A 16,384-nucleotide genomic window follows, 5' to 3' on the forward strand; every position below is an offset into this window, starting at 1 on the left:
TTGCTTTCACGCTAATTACATTGCAAATTGAAATGTTACTCCCGGTAATTCCATTTCAAATATGCATTCGGTACAGTGTAAACGCCTGTTTTTATAGCAGTCGTTCCATGCATCATACTTATAAATAGCTAACGAAATCTGAGTAAGCAAAACCGTCACCCACTTATGGAAGCATATGCATCACACTCGGATAAAGCTGACGTGGCACTCGAACTGGTAACGAAATAAAAAATGCCGGAGAAATGATAAACGACGGATCGCTGTAAAAAATAGGTCGCTCGGATATACGGATCAAATATGAATTTCACTCTGAAAAGTACGCAGGTAGCGCGTCCATGAATAAAACATCCAGCGTTTTAATACGTTAAGCCCACCCCTGTGACCGACTGTACACTCTCCTGTTGAATCGGCCGACTATCTTGATGATCCTGTCAACAAATCAACGTCCGAAACGGCTTTTCACCCCGGCGAAATCGGCGTAACGTACAGGTGGCCCCTGGCGGAGACTAAGGTCGAGGCTCCGTTGGTTCTCGAGGTTCACCAACGAGAGTGAAGGAATCGAGGAACAGAGAGAGAGAGAGAGAGAGAGAAAGAGCACGAGTGAGAACCGCGATGGCAGGGTCGCAGGCTAAAATTCAGAAGGCATTATCCGTCTACGTGACCCTCACTTAGCTCGCCATTGACAAACGTAACAATATATAGGCATTTACCATGGAGAAATATAATTGAATAGGGGCGGAGGGGACCAGGCGAGGAGGCCAGGCTCCCCCCGTCGCCCCTTTCCCTCGAACACCGTTCTCCCCCCCCCCCCCTCTCCGTAACCCCCCTGTACACACCGCTGCGCGGTGTTTCACTCCATAATACACGAGCACGATCTCTGTCCCACGTTCCCCTACCACGGTAACGTTGTCCTCGTCCTGCCTGGCCGGAGCTATAGATGGGTCCCGTCCCCTTTCAACGTTAGTTAGGTCCTTTCTAGGCTCACCTTTTTATTCTCCCCACCAGAGAGGCCCACTCCTGCTGGCTGGCTGGCCGGCTGGGGTACCTGAACCCGGGGGCCTCGCGAGGCATTCAGAGGCCCAAAGCAGCCACGGACCAGTCAGTTCGCTGCTGACTTCGGTCGGGACCGGTTCGTCTTTTTCCTCTTTTCGTGGCGCGTGCTCTCTCGCCTCCTTACGATATACCACACCGTGTTCTACCTGGTGTTCCGTACGCGTTGCGCGCGCGTCTCCTCCACGCTCTCTCGCGACCGCTTTTTGCTGGGCCGCGAGGCCGCGGTGCCGTGTCTCGCCTGCTAGCCCGTCGACGGTTTTTAGGGGCCCGATCGCCACCTACCTGGACGTCGATCCGCGGGATGCGACGCTCGACGGGTCGTCGCGCAGGTTCGAGAGAGGCCTGCTGTTGGTTGCCGACGGCGACGAAAGTTTCTCGCGCCGCGTAGCGGTCCCGCGTCCACGGACACCAACGTGTCCAACCATCCGGAGAGCGGCCGTGGAAATCGAGTCCTTTGGATGGTACGCGGTGGTCCGTCGTTGTCTCTGTGGCTGGTGCGCATCGCGGTTCGAAGCTGCTCGAGACTACTCTCCCTGGTAGATCTAGTTCCTGCTCGTCATCCGTGACACGTTCATGGTAGCGTTGTTTGAGTGAATACGCGCGACAGAGGACCAAGTTCGCGGACCATTTTTTTTCGAGGACGCAGTACAGTGGTATCGAGGAGCCAGTTCGGTGATCATGGAGATGCACGCGCATCACTACAGCGCCATCACGTCGCGGATGAACCAGATGAAGTGTTTCCCCGGAGATAAGATTGTAAGGAATCGTTTTATCCCTTGATTAAATCGATGCGATCGTGATGTAACATGCTCGCGGACCAGTCGCGCCTCTCCTCTCGCGTCCTTGGGACGCTCGTCGCAACTTCGAAACGGTCGGAAACGTTCGCGCACCTCTGTTACCTTGTCCCACGTAACGCAAACGTTGCCACGAACGATTGTCGCGAGTCAACACGGAGTATCGCGGATATCGCTGGGACGTTTCGCCAGCCGATTCGTAGCCGGTGATCGGAGGCGCGAGCAAATTGCTCGAACGTCGCCACCGACAGCCCCTCCGATTGCCTTGATTTGTCTCGATCGGCAGCAGCAGCAGTCGCGTTAATGGTACCGTCCCGAATCGAACGTTCGAATTAGCCGCGTCCTCTCTGCGAAATATGCATATTCATCGGTTCGCCTCTCCATCCCCGTTTCCCTCGTTCGACGGCAGACAATAGCTCCGCAGCTCTCCACCAGCCCTCCCACTAGCTCGGTCTCCCGGCTCGTTTCGTTTCTTTCCATCGTCCGTGTCGCAAAGACGGTTCTCTCATTAAGGAAGTCGTGGCGGGGGTCTGCGAGAGGGGACTAATTAAATTTTTCCAACGGGCAAACGATTGCGCAACGGACGTTTCTCCTGTATTTACTTAAAACGACAGCAGCCGCTTACGTTGCCCCCGGTCGCTCCTCCCTCTGCCTTCCTCCGGTTCACCTCCGTGGCTCGTAGCTCAGAACCAGCGAGAACAATCGAATCGGAGCCGATCAACCGGAGCCCTACCCCCCCGGCTAACAGCGTGCCTCCCACCCACGCGCAATTACGCGACTTTCATTCGATTATAGCGGCCGGACGGTTGTAATTGCGTAGCGATTGCGAAAGAAGTGTCGTTAGGCCGAGCAAAAAGCGGGAAGGGAAACGATTTTCCCCGCCGGGTGGTACACGAGGCGGCCGGTTCACCGCGCGACGCTAATACCTCGATAAATTACCGCGGCTGCACGCGTCGCTTTCTAAGGACACTTTTTTTTCTCTTCTTTTTTCTTCTCCCAGCTCCTCCTCTCTTTTCACTCTGCCAACGCGTTTACTCGAACGGGCCACCTTGAACTCTCTCTTTCTTCAGCCCTCTCCGCAGCCGTCGCGTTCTCCCTTTCTTCCTTGGGCAACTGTGCTCGCCCCGTACGCGGGACGTTGCTCGAGCGGAGGGAACCAGAGAGTGAGAAAGAGAGAAGGAGAGATCCGAGTCGACCGATAAGCCACGCGATCGTGGCCAGCAAATTGCGAGCGGCGATGTTTCGACCGGGTTTCCATGGGATCAGAAGCCCAACTGTCAAGAGAACGCCGCGGATATCGACTCTGTTTTCGAATCCTCGACGCAGACCCCCGCGCGCGCGCGCGCGCGAGCGGCACTGAGGGGTGCCACAGAGTTTTCGTCTTGGCGCGCTTGTTCCGCGCGATTATCATAGAAATCGTTCCCGGTAAATCAAGCTACGGCCTCGGGACCAGTTGCCCTCGCCGTTTTTCGACGCTTCCTCCAGCGCTCATCGCGCAGTCATCGCGCGTGTAATAACGCTCGACTTGTCGCGAAACTACGGCTCTGGTTCGCGGGGACGGGTTAATGAAACTCGCGGAATCGAGACTAGAAGTGATTATTGTCGGAATGAATGCGGTTGTTCGAGTCGCGGGACCCGTACGAGAGGTTCTAGTCTTAAGTAGCAATTTACTCGCACACTGGCAGAGGCATCGATCCATCGTTCCATATCGCCGAGCACGGTCTACGTGTAACGGCTAATTAGGAGCTAATTAAGTATAATTTTATTTTATTAGCAGCGACCGTTCATTTACCGGCTGCTCGAGATGATCGCTATTTAGAGCGTCGGGTATTGATTACGTGTTTTGAATATTTCAAGCGTTCGGTTAATAGAGCGACCGGGCGGGGAGGGAAAAAATGTGTCGCATGAATGTATGCATCGTTTAGGCCGTGAATTGATTTCCGAGTTACAGTGGATTGAACAAAGGACTCGAAGTGGCCGTCCATTAGCATGGCTCACTTAAATCCGTTTAGAATCTATTGTGCGCGTGACAGAAATTAATGACCCTCGTGACGGGCAAGAAAAGGCACGCCGGTGGATTCGAAGTTATTCAAACAACACTCGCTAGTTTCCAGCAAATTGGAACCACGCAGCGTACATGTGGCAGAAAACAGGGCCACTCGGGGCGCCCCTTCTACTCTCTTTTTTTCTCCTCTCTTTTTTCAATTTCCTGTAATTAAAGATTCGCCGCGAGATAACGACCCCTTAATTACTCCGTGTATTATTCATGGTTCACGTGAATTTCGGCTTTGAAGTAGATTACGATCAACCGTCGGTGCCTTAACCCTTTGTGCCGCGCTCGAGCCACCATTTGATATTACTCTCTCTCTAATGGTTCTCTGGAACAAATAAACTTCCGTCGAGTCTTTTCGCAACCGTTGAATTGGTTACTGAAATATTAAAAATTCTTTGTTTCCTCGTCGCTCGACTTTAAGGGTAGTCTTCTCGTTTCCCTCGACGATATTCGATCGCGGTGTCTTCGTCGAGAGAAGTTCTCGTAACCGATCGAACGTTCGATCCACGAGCGTAACAAGCGACGATTCTCACCGCGGTTTATCAGCGTGGTCGTATATTTTAATAATCAGCGACGTCGTCCGCGATTATTCACGCTTACCGGCGTTTACATAATCGAGCGACTAAGCGTCCGCGGAGATTGCTCCGCTGACGCTCCTCGATGATTTATCGCCGGTTAATGACTTTCGATTTCGTATTAATTATAGCAACGCCTCGCGAGTCCTTCAACCCCCGTTGATAGAACCACCGCGGATCGCCGCGCGGACGACTAAGCGCGCGCGCGCGCGTCGTTGCGCCGAGCGTTTCCGTTGCGCAACCCCGTCGATGGACCAGCGCGTTAAAACAGCCGAAGTGTTCGACGGGCGCCGATTAAAACGAGCCACGGCGCACCGCGTTCAATTTCCACGGCGATGTGTCTTTATGTAATTACGCGGGTAATTGCGTCCGTGTTAATGGCGGGTTTGCTCGTTACGAAATGGCAAGGAAATGTCGTAGGCGAGGGGGAAAGGAAAACAATGGGATGATTTATCGGCTTCGAAACGCGAACTCTTTCACACTTTTGCCAGTAATTAATAAAATAATCATTCGCGGGATCATAATGCGCCTCGAACAGCGACGCGGCTAGTTTTACGAGATTCTGGTAATTAAGAGATAGACCCGTTGATTTATGGGCCGTTGCTAGAAAACGCGCGTCACTGCGTTACGCTCGCCCTCCTCCCTTTCACGCGCGATGCGATAACTCGTTCGAATTTCCAGAAACCTGTGCGCGATCACGTTTTCGTACAGCGCGCACCGCGTCTTCGTTTACTTTCACCAGGCTCGTTTCGACAAATCAATTCGCCGGTTGGCGAACTTCGCAGCTGGCGGTCCCGCGAGAAGTTGAAATCGCCGTGTAACTTCGTTCCTTGCTAATTGCGCGAGCCAATTATTATCCGGTGAACTTCCCGCGAAACACGATTACGGAACGTTGAAACCTGTTATTTACCCTGCCCCGCGGAATCTGTTTACCAAAAATCTTCGATCTCGCTCGAGAGATCTCGACGATCCACCCTGAACCACCCTTCGACCACCCCATTTCGATCCAAAATGGTGGATACCTCGTTTACTTATCGTGGTATTCGATTTAAGAGAGCGGAAAATGTCTGCTCGACGACTTGGAACAGCGAAAACATGATGGCGTTTCTCTTTCGGTTACAGCAAGAAGGCGGCCCGAGTGGGCTGACGGGGATCCAGCAGTGCGCCGGTTGCGGCGGTCAAATAGTCGAAAGATGGCTGTTCTTCGCGTTGGATCGGTATTGGCACAACGGGTGCCTCAAGTGCTCGTACTGTAACGCGGCACTGGCGGAAATCGGCCACTCGTGCTACACCAGGAGCGGCATGATCCTCTGCAAAAGCGACTACAGAAGGTAAGGGTGCACTTGGCTTTCTCTAGAAAGTATATACCAACCCCTGCGCCGACTTCGAGTCTAATGGCGGTGGTACGTGAACTCGCTAGTCTCCTAGGCGAACCTCTCAGAGAATATTCAGCGACTGGTCTCGCGTGTGTAACGAACAGCCGTGGATTGCGTGCTAGGAGGAAACGAAATTAAACAACGTCGATGACGTACGATGAAACCAGTCACGCTGACACCTTCGAAGCTCCGTTTTCGACTTCGGCTATTTTTATCGCGCGATCTTGTTCCTCCGCGTTGTTCAGCCGCGCCTCTGAAGCGTCCCAGCTCGCGGCCGTTGATTGATCGCGAAACAGGATTACACGGCGCGAGCGTCGCGGCAGTGTTTCGAGCTTCATTAACTCGCGGCCACGCAATTGCTCGACCGATTAATCCCGCGGTCGCGTTCGTATCGGTTCGTACGATTACTAATCGCCGCGTTAGCCGCGAAGAAGCCGGGGACAGGCGTCTGTAACGAAGCTGGCGTCGCGGAAAAACCGTCGTTACCCGAGCGAGTTCGATAACGCGGTGCTGGGTTCTTCCGCGAATTAACGATAATTGATACGCGGCCGTTTTCGCGGTGATAAACGCGCGCGAGCACGCTCGAATTGGCCGCGCTCGGTCCCGTTCCATCGACGATCGCCAACCGAGCAGACTCGTTGGCGCCAAGTATCGAGCAATCAACACATTCCGCTCGCGCAAAATAGCCGCAATCTAGGAACCTGTCACTTCACGGCGACACACTTAGCCGACGATTACACGCCGCTTCCTTCGTCCGGCACTTCGACCGCCACCGCCGCGTTTCGCAACGGATTATCATCGATTTTTGGTCCGCAGCTTACTTTTCCAGCGACACGATAATTAAACGACCGCGCGCGGGTACCGGATAACGGTTTATTCGTGTGCTTTACTCATTGAAAAAAGCGCGCGAGGACGGTCTTCTTCGACGGTCGTGTCCCCGAGGACGGCGAAGAATCGGGTACCAGGCGATCGTGATCGAACGACGAACGAGTTCGCGTTTTAAAATAGCGAGAGTACGATCTCTGAGTTAATTGCGTAATTAGTTGCTCGATTTATTGTAATTGTGTCAAGAGCGCGCTGAAAGCGAGTCGTCGAAGGCCTGAAAGCTTTCGCCCAGTCTGCCGTTCCACCGAAACGATCGCAACTTTTTTCTCTTCATTAGATTAGACTTTAATATCCGAGATTTTGATTTATCGTGCAATATAAGGCACCTACGAAGCAGCCTCATCAAGGTGGCAGGTTGATTTCGTTCCCCTTTCGTGAGGCGGTGAAAAATCCCAGGGATGGTCCGTGTCCCGTCGAACACGAGCTAATCGACGGAGACTGGTCCAAATTTAGAAGATTCGAGGTCAAAGCGCAATTTAATGAGAAACAGACGCAGAAGTTAGTTGGCATCACCTTAAAATAGATCGGCACAATCTGGCCGGGACCGACGCGGTGTGTACGATCGTTTAATGGGTCCTCTCGTGCTCTTTTTCTTTCTTCCATCCTCATCGATCCGCTGACCCGTCTCGAAACGATCGCTGGTTTATCCTTTGGTATTCAAATGAATTTTTATTGTCCGAGAAATTGTTTGCACAGAGCCCCATAAAATCTCTCGTTCCCTCGAAAAAATTACGAGCAGGGAGAAAAGAGATACCGTGTACAATCTAGCAGAGCCGCAATTTCGTTCGTTTTCATTAACGATTCCTCGATAATTTATGATTAATCCTCATTAAGAAGGATCGAACGGACGAGCGATAATATTTTTCAAGTTGAACGATATATATGTACGTATATATTTCTGTTCTCTCCTTTTTTTTCCTCTTTTTCTTTTATTAGTCGGAAGCTACGTCACCGTTCGGGAATTAATAAATTGGATAAACATGAAAGAAAGTGACACGTAGTAGAAACGAATTGGCCGGCGCGTTCCCGGGATGGAACGAATTAATTAAACGGTCGACAATGAAGGAAAATATTCAGCCCCGTGGCAGTTCGAACTAGAACGGGTCGGCTGGTCGTTATGAAATTTTATACTTCGTTTAATTAATTCCTTTATTACGATCTTCGACGAGGACTGGTTTCGCGCAGCGGTGGGTTTAAGAAACGCTCGAAACGGGAAGAAAAAGTTCAAAGACTACAACAATGAAAGCCTCCCATAATTAAAACAACCGAGGACGATTCACTTTCTTCAACTTTCCGCCGCGTTCAATTACTATTTTCTACAGAAAACAAATTTCAAATGTTCAAGAAAATAGTCGAGGATGAAAAGAACATTTCGCATTTGGAGAAGAAGCCTGAATTTTTGAGGCCGCGAGGCAAATTTTCTCCGATCCAAACGGACGCTTCCATTATATCTGGAACTGTAACGGTTATAAGATTCCCTCGGACATTTGTATTCTCGATGGTGGCCCTCCTCGTCCGATACGATCGCGACAGACTCGTCCGCAGCAGCACACGTACGCCCTAATCTGTTAGCACAGTCGAGCGATTTAGTCTAGCGTAGTATCAATATTTGATTACGAGGCGTCTCCGTCCCGCATGCCGGAATTGGAGACGGGTTCGTCCATCCAGATGTCCAGCGGGGGCGCGGGCGCCAGCGGTCCTCCTTCGTGTTTCCGGAAGTCGGACGTCGTCGTGAAAATCGATCTCCGCCTGCGGAACGCAGCGCGAGAAAAACGTCCCGTTAATTGCGACCGTGTTTCTCCTCGGCGATCCGTTTCGACGGGCTCCCCCAGGTAGGGGATGCACGCTAGTTTAGAACTGTACGTCTCTGTAATGGAATTTTAAGAAACGCCGGGAGGAGGAGGAGGGCGATGGTTGGGGGTAGGAAAAAACGAAGAGGTAGTATATATTTTATTTTCACCCCGGATGAAGTTACGCGAAGTTATTTTGGCTCTGTGGAGATTGAAGTTTTGAGATTGAAAGAGTTCGAGGCGATAGGGAAATTGAATTCAAGCGGGTATTTTAGAAAATACGACTGGGAGTGTATGAAGATTGATCGTTAGAATTTTTTTTTCAAATTCTGAGAGCTGGAAGAGTCGTGAAACCCTCGATAAAAAAAAAGATGAGAAGATACAATTGGATGATTATCATTTTTCGAGCGACTATCGTTATTATTTCGTTAAATGGATAGAGAGAGGATACGATTTTTGGGTCTGTCAAAAATAGATCGAAGAGCAGATCGATTGCGTCTGCGATCCCGAAAAATATCCCGACGATACCATACCCACATACGAAACCGTCTAACGTTCCATCGCGGTTTTCCAGCACCGTTGAGTGGTTCAATTTGCCAGCAGCGATCGCCTCAATTTAACATCCCGTTCGGTTTGCTCGTTAGGTTTCGGTAGTCTCCCAACACCGGATCGTTAAAGACAATCCTTTGACGGAGGCACTCGCGAAGACACGCGTGCAGACGTACATGCGTAACCGGGAATCAGTCGAGACGCGTGACGGGGGTACCTCGCGCCCCCCGCAGTCGCCAAGGCGTAGCTCGTCGGGAAAATTCCCTCCCCCCGTGAAATTTCGATCGGAAAACAAGCCGCTATCCGAATTGAGAGAAGTAGCACTCCGTAGCGGAGAGTGACGCGACAGAAACATCGACATCAGGCTCTCTCGGTTGGCAGGGGTTGCGCGGTGCGAGGGTGAAACGGAGAAAGATGCGAGACAGTCGCGAGCGGGCGCGGGGGACGAGAAGGATAGAAAGAGACGGTGGCCGTGTTGCACATCGGTGGATGGAAGGCGGCGGAGACAGAGGGAAATGTGGGAAAGAGAGGGACAGTTCGAACAGAGGGAGAGCCGACGATCGACCGAGTGAATGGGGAGTAAAGGCGAAAGAGAAGGTTGATCCAGAGACGATGGAGGAAGGGGGGCGACAGCGCGAAAGAAGAGAAGAGGCAGAGAGGACCGGGGTTGCGGGCGAGGAGCGAGCGTGCGCGAGAGAGAGAGAGAGAGAGTGAACGGAGGGATAGGCGAGGGTAGGGGGTAGTGGTTCGTTTCTTTTGGATTCAAGGAATGTTTCAATCAGTTTGATTGAAGGGCTGAGCCACGGCAAGAGGGTAAACTCGATTTACAGCCGTGCACGAGGGGTATGGGTAAAGGGGTAGTGCGAGGGAGACGGATAGACTGTGGGTGGATAGAGGAAGATGGGGGAGTTTGGGGTATAGGTATGGGAAACGGTTCGAGCCGGGACACACGGGGCGCGGCGGGGGCGGATGGTAGTTTCGGGAGGAAAGAGAGAGGGTGATAGGGTGGCGGGTGCCACAATCACCGAGATGCGTCCAATCACCCCCAGCCTCCAACGCCATCGAGTTTCGGGTGCACGGACGAGGGCTGAAGGGATTGAAGGTGTACGGAGGGTGAAGGGACAGGGGTTGCGGAGTGAAGAGAGCGGCCAATCATCGCTCGGCTTTCCGCTGGAGCGACGTCGTCGTGGTGCTGGTTTGGCCTAGATGTGCAATCAGACCGCTTCAGAGCACCTCTGCTCTCGCTCGCTCTCTCCTTCCTTCTTTCCCTCTCTCTCTCTTTCGCTGATCTCGATCCGTCTGCCCGCTTTTCTCGCTCTCTCGCGCGATTCTTTCCTATTCTGCCCTCCGCTTTCTCCGCGTCCCTCTGTCTCTTTCCCCGACACGTCCAACCCTCCCTTACCCCTCCAGCGTCCCTCTCTCTCTTCACCATTTTCTCTGCCACCGCTCGCCTCCGTCTTTCTGGCCGAATACCAAATTCCAGCAATTTGAGTAGGTGGGTACTTTGTTGAATCAACATGATTGGGCTTGACGGAACCCGGCGACAGGCCGCCTCGTCGGTCCCGTCCTCGCGCCGCCGCGATATTCCGCACGGCGAGAGGACACGCCGCCGCGGTTCCTAACCCTTTCGCGCGGCCCTACGGACCGGTTCCCAGCTTGTAATTCCATTAAGAGTAGACGCGACCGAGTGACGGCCAGCTTCTCGCCGCGGCGTTGTCACTTTGCCTGGCCGAAAAGGGTGAAAAGAAAGGACGGGAAGTGAACGAGCTCGGTTAGAGTTCGAACTGTACACGCTCGTTCCGTAAGCGCGATCGTTGAACGCGTTCACTGGCGACACTCTGTCGGCTGACTGAAGTTTAACTGAAAAACAATCTTACTTGAAAGCGGAGAAGCAGTCGAGACAGTAAACTGTAAGGTTATTCACAGACGCGTACACGCGATCGATGGCGCGCTAGAAATCGACCTAACGTCCACCCTAAAGGATTCGTTATGCACGTTGGTCGCGCACGAGGTCTCTAGACAAAGGCCTATGAACGTTGATCGCCGCTATAAGTCCCGCGAAGAGCCTCGTAATACCCGCGAACGATCGCGCGCGCCAGTCCATGGGAAACATGGGTATTTACAGAGCGGCGGGAGCGTAATGAAGGCTGGCATGCGACGATGAAGCGGGACGAGTTTTCCGCATGACAGGAATCGCGATCGACGGGGTAATGGCGTCTTATCGCCGCAACGCGTCGCGCCATGGATGAAAAAGCGACACGAGCGATGGTCGTCGAATGAAAAACTCAGGAATGGGGAAACAGTTTGGGAAGAGAAAGCAGAAGAGAAACAGAGTGGAAAGGCGCGTCGTTCGCGCCACGAGTCGTATTGCACCCCGCGTACAGTGTGTACTGTGTAAGGTGCGGGTTAGACATCGAGGCGCAGGCAGGGGTGCAGGAAGAAGAGAGTATTTCAGGGTTCAGCCCGATGCGGGCACGGGTGGTAGGGAACGCGTGGACACGTACACACGTTAGCTGCCGGCAGCCAGCGGGGTGCTCGGTTCCACGGTGGTGGTGGTAGGTCGCTGAAGAAGGTAGAGGGTGGCGGCAGCAGCGATAAGGGGTTCATTAGAGGCAGTTTATTACTGCCTTTGAAATCTCTCGCGTGTTGCCGTTAAGTCGCTCGATATCTCGTAATATCTCGCTCTAATCTCGCGAGGAGAAGTTAATTGCTACCTCCACCTCCGCCACCTTCTCACCTCCGACCTACCTATATTCGCCTCCCCGCCTGTTCGACCCTTGCGGAACCACCCCCACCGCACACAGCCCCCGTTCGCGACCTTCTGTGCCTCGCTCTACCTCTTCCTCCGCCACCCCTTTCCGCCTGCCTCTCTTCCGTCCGCGCGCGTACCCCGCACGTGTCGCCCTTACAATTAGACGCTTAATTCGGACCACCATCGGGGCGAAATTTTCACTTCTGGCTGGTCCGTCTGTTCCTCCGCCCACGCGTTCTCGCTTCTCCTTACCGTCGCGATCTCTTTCTCGGTTATGGAAATTTCTGGTCAGAAATTTCCTGGCTTTGGTCAGCAGTGTGTCCGGATCGCCGCACCGCGGTTCGTCATTCCGTAACTGTGACTCGCGCTCTAGCAGACCAGTGACTTCCAATTATTGCGATTCTTGGCATACTGCTCGCAGCTCTGCTCGCAGCGGATGGACGTTTTTGCGCCGGGTTCCGTTTAGTGGGTAGGTTATGAAATGGGTTACCGCGAATACAATTTAGCGATCAAACTGAAAATCAGATTTGGTACGCGAGGAAGATAACTACTCGATCCCTGCTCGATAAGAAAACCATGAGAGAGGGAGAGAGAGAGAGAGAGAGAGAGAGAGAGAGGAAGAAGGCAAATAGATGTAATTTGATAGAATTAGCAGGTGGATGAAGAAATCACATTTTTTTACGCAAGAATAAATATGAAGCACCTCGTAATAACAGCCGATCGAACTAAGATGGAACTTTGTGTAAAGAGGATTACTCGATAAGAAAATTGTACGAGGAGCATTGGATGTAATCTGATAGAATTAGCAGGTGAACGGCGTAATTATTTCCGAAGGTAAATGGGGGTAATTCGTTCGAGCAAATAAATACAACGAAAGCGCGTCTGATAATAGTCAACGATCGGACTATATCTTGTAATTTGTTTTTCGGTTACAAGATTTTCGAGATCCGAGTAAAAAGTGATCGTAAATCCCTGTATTCTACGCTCCTAGGAAATAACACGATAACGCTGCTCAAACGTGTAATTAATTGTACGTTCTTTCGACTGCGAATCCCTGGAAACGGCTGCTTTAATGAGGGTAATATTTCAACGCTTAGCAAATAACAACGTCGGGTACCAGGCGAGCGTATCCTATAATGACAGTCGATGCTTTAACACGGCATTACCCTACATAATAATAATGCCAGTAATATACTCGTGCCTACATGGAACAACTTTGTACGCGGCATGGAACTTACGGCCGTTCTATCGAGAAACATTCAATCGACCCGCGTTTTATCTGAGAAAATCACTGCCTGCGCGGACCGTACACCTTTTCAATGATCTCTCGCATACAGGGTGTACACGCGAACGTGCGACAGGAGAAAACACGTTAAGATCAGTGAAAATCCCTGATAACGCGATAGGTGAATTCGTGAGAACGCGTTCGCGTACGTATCGTCTGTTTCTACTCGACTTATCCGTGTTTCGTTCACTACTACTAAACTTCTGCTAATCACTCGTCAGAAGGCAATACATCAAACGATTCATCAGAAACGAAAAAATGTTACTCGACGCACTCCACTCTCTCTTTCTCTCTTTCACTCTCTTTTCGACTCGTTTCGCGACACTCTGTACACGCGATACGTCTTCGCATTCTATTAACGTTCTAGTAGAATCGCGCGATTTTTCATCGGTGTTTTATAATATAAACTGCAGCCAGCCCGAAGGGTAGCGCAACACGCCGGCTCGCGCACGATTATAGCCTGTAACGGGAAGATAATGTTCGATCGGGACTTTATGGACGCGAAAGGTCCGCCGTTGATTTTATTACCGATGAAACGGCGTGTTCCGATATTAACTGCTAACGCGCACCCGACTGCGGCACGGAATTTCTGCGCCGGCAATTTAGTCGAAATTCCGGACATCTGGCTAATAATGGCCGATAACAAACACGACATTATTGGCCCACCTTTGACGGCGTTAAGCTTTGTGTTCCCGTATTTCGACCGCGGACCGCGACGGCATATTAAGCGGGCAACCCCCTGCCCCTCTCACTGCACGCAAAATCGGCGCAACAGTTTCGATACTTTCGTCGGCCCGTTTCTATTCCTCCTCGACGATCGCACCATCAACTGTCAAAAGTCCCAAGTCGAAGCAAATAGCGAAACTCTTCTAAACTGACATCAATCAAGTGTAAAGATTACAGTGTTCTCCAATTTATCAACCCTTTCGAAACAATCTGTCGGTGGATCCAACACTGAAGGGTTGAAACTATCGATCCATCGCATATACCGCGCATACAGTCTTGCGAGATTACGAAGAAGGCGAGTCGGAAAAACTGGTGAAACGACGGATGTTTCATCGGGGTTGGATAATTAAAACTGTACCAGGGACAGACAGGACTAATTGACGCGGTCGTGTCTCGCCCAGCCCCGGTAATTGCATAAGCAGTCTCGACGGCGAACAGCCGAGCAGTGGCTGAGCGGAATCGCGGTCGTTGGGAACGTTTCGGGAGACACGTGAAGCTGGTAGGTCGCGATCGTGTCGCGGGGGCCGTATGAGAATCGATGCTGAGGGAAATCGCGAGGCGAACCGGTGAAGGATAGATAACGAGGCGAGTCGAGCGCGGCTAATTGCCTCTTCGTCGACGTTGCTTCGTTTGCCCGTCGAGAACCCTGACTGCTCGCCCCTGAAGAGCCGAGCCTCGTGACTTTCGTCGAGGGGTTGAAGGGCTAGCTGATTTCGATGGTGTTTCATCTTTTTTTTTTGTACAAGGAACGGAGGAGGGCTGAACGGTGTTAAGTGGCACGATTATCTGCGAGGGTTGATCGGCTCTCGCTGTTATCGCGTCGAGTATAATATCTGAAAAGTGCATCCGTATCATTGATCTAGTATCATTCGTAGTACCACGTACATTGCAAATTCGAACAGAAGTTAAATGCTCCAATTTGACCCTCGAAAAACTACCCTAAACGCGCGAGCAAAATACCATCCCGTCCACTAGACTTAGGCCACGTCCATAGCCATCGTAACGTACCAAACGAGAGAAGAAACGTGGCCATTTTCAGGCATAGGCGAAAGGGCAGGGGAAAAAAGAAGAAAGTGACTCGCTTTTCGCGTTTCCTTCGGCAAGGATTAGCCGGTCATGCAGACGTTAGGCAGACGGGGTGTATGAGTATCGACGTTATCGAGTGGCCACGTCAAAGGAAAGGCCGAGCAACGGGCAACGCCGTGACAAATACGTTTCGAGGCGCACGAGGATCGCGGTGGCATTTATTATTCACCGGCTCGCGAAAGGGTCCGCCCTGGCGCGTGTGTGTGTGCACAGTTCGATCGTAGGTAAACGTACCCGGGGCCGTAATGTGAGCTTTACTTTAACGATTAGGTTTTTCGCGAGCATGCAAAAGCTACCGTGGCCTGTGCACACTCGTCGCCGTCGTCGTCGTCGTCGTCGCTGCCGCCACCGCCGTCGTCGTCGTGCGACAGGACGGCTCACTCGGAATTGATTCGTGGAATAATCAATGCGGGACTAACGTCGTTCCCGTGTACGCGCTCGAATAAAGCGCCGCGACGGGAGCACCGTGTTTGGCTTCCTTTCCGCGGAGCTTTTTTTCGCTGATCGAACATCGAGAAGGGGTGGCTCTCGCGAGGGGATTTTGTCTCGAACTTGATTCCCTTTTCCCTCTTCGCTCTTGTATATTGCCTTGAATACGTCAGTCGGCTGGAACAAGTACACATTGGTAGACATCGTCGTGCCGTTTATAATCACAAGAGTGTACCTTGTCAAATCATACGGGACGGATTTAGTCTCGGTTCGATCGTCGATAGCCGCGTCAAAGGAAACGATCGTTCTTCTGAAACGATCAATACCGCGGCTCGTACGTGTTATTTATACAGAGGAGAGGAATATTGCTGTCCGTTGCACCGTTCTATTTGTGTACAGAATATTTGAGTATCCACTAATTACTCTGTAGAGGTTTTGTGAATGGACTATCGAGTGACTGGAGTACCTTTCGAGTTCCAGCTAATGGAACCCCCGTTTTACCGATCGATAATCCGTACGTATCGACTACGTGAGAAGCTCGACAGTTTCGAGCGGAAGGTTCTGGCTCGAAAATTATCCTGGGTCTGCTGAACAGTTTTTTGATTTCTCGTCGACGTTCGAGTGGCACGATCGACAGTTTCTCCTCGAACAGGAATGCGGTTTCCTTACTAACAACGCTCCAGTCGCCATTGTACGGATGCGTGAATTTTCATAATGCAACCGCTACGTTGAATATTTGATGAACATCGATGACATCGTTTTGCCGGGCACGCGATCTCGAGCGGGGGCGCGCGGTATCGATCGCGCGTAAGCGTTGTTTCGTCCGCGGGTATCGACTGTTGCCCGGTTCGTAGGACGACCGACCGGAAGAGGAGGTCCTCTCCTTTAATCTGCCCACCCCGCGGCCGGGGCGAATGTTCTCCACGGAATAAATTTAAATATTAAGTTTAATCTCAAATTAAATCTCTGAACAACATGAATTTCAAACCGCGTGTCCCTCGAAACGGTCGGGACACAGACCGCGTTAGGGA

The 16,384-nt window shown here is 51.7% G+C and overlaps 1 protein-coding gene across 2 annotated transcripts in view; it reads left to right on the forward strand.

Moving 5' to 3' along the window:
- LOC143425119 (uncharacterized) overlaps positions 1-16,384 on the forward strand; it is a 134,886-nt gene that overhangs the window by 71,537 nt on the left and 46,965 nt on the right. For both annotated transcript variants that reach the window (XM_076897637.1, XM_076897638.1), the window contains one exon: positions 5,598-5,806. In XM_076897637.1, the coding sequence (XP_076753752.1) occupies positions 5,598-5,806 (209 nt within the window). The remainder of the gene's footprint in view (positions 1-5,597; positions 5,807-16,384) is intronic.

Source organism: Xylocopa sonorina, chromosome 7 (genome assembly GCF_050948175.1).
Source record: "Xylocopa sonorina isolate GNS202 chromosome 7, iyXylSono1_principal, whole genome shotgun sequence".
NCBI classification, from domain to species: domain Eukaryota; kingdom Metazoa; phylum Arthropoda; class Insecta; order Hymenoptera; family Apidae; genus Xylocopa; species Xylocopa sonorina.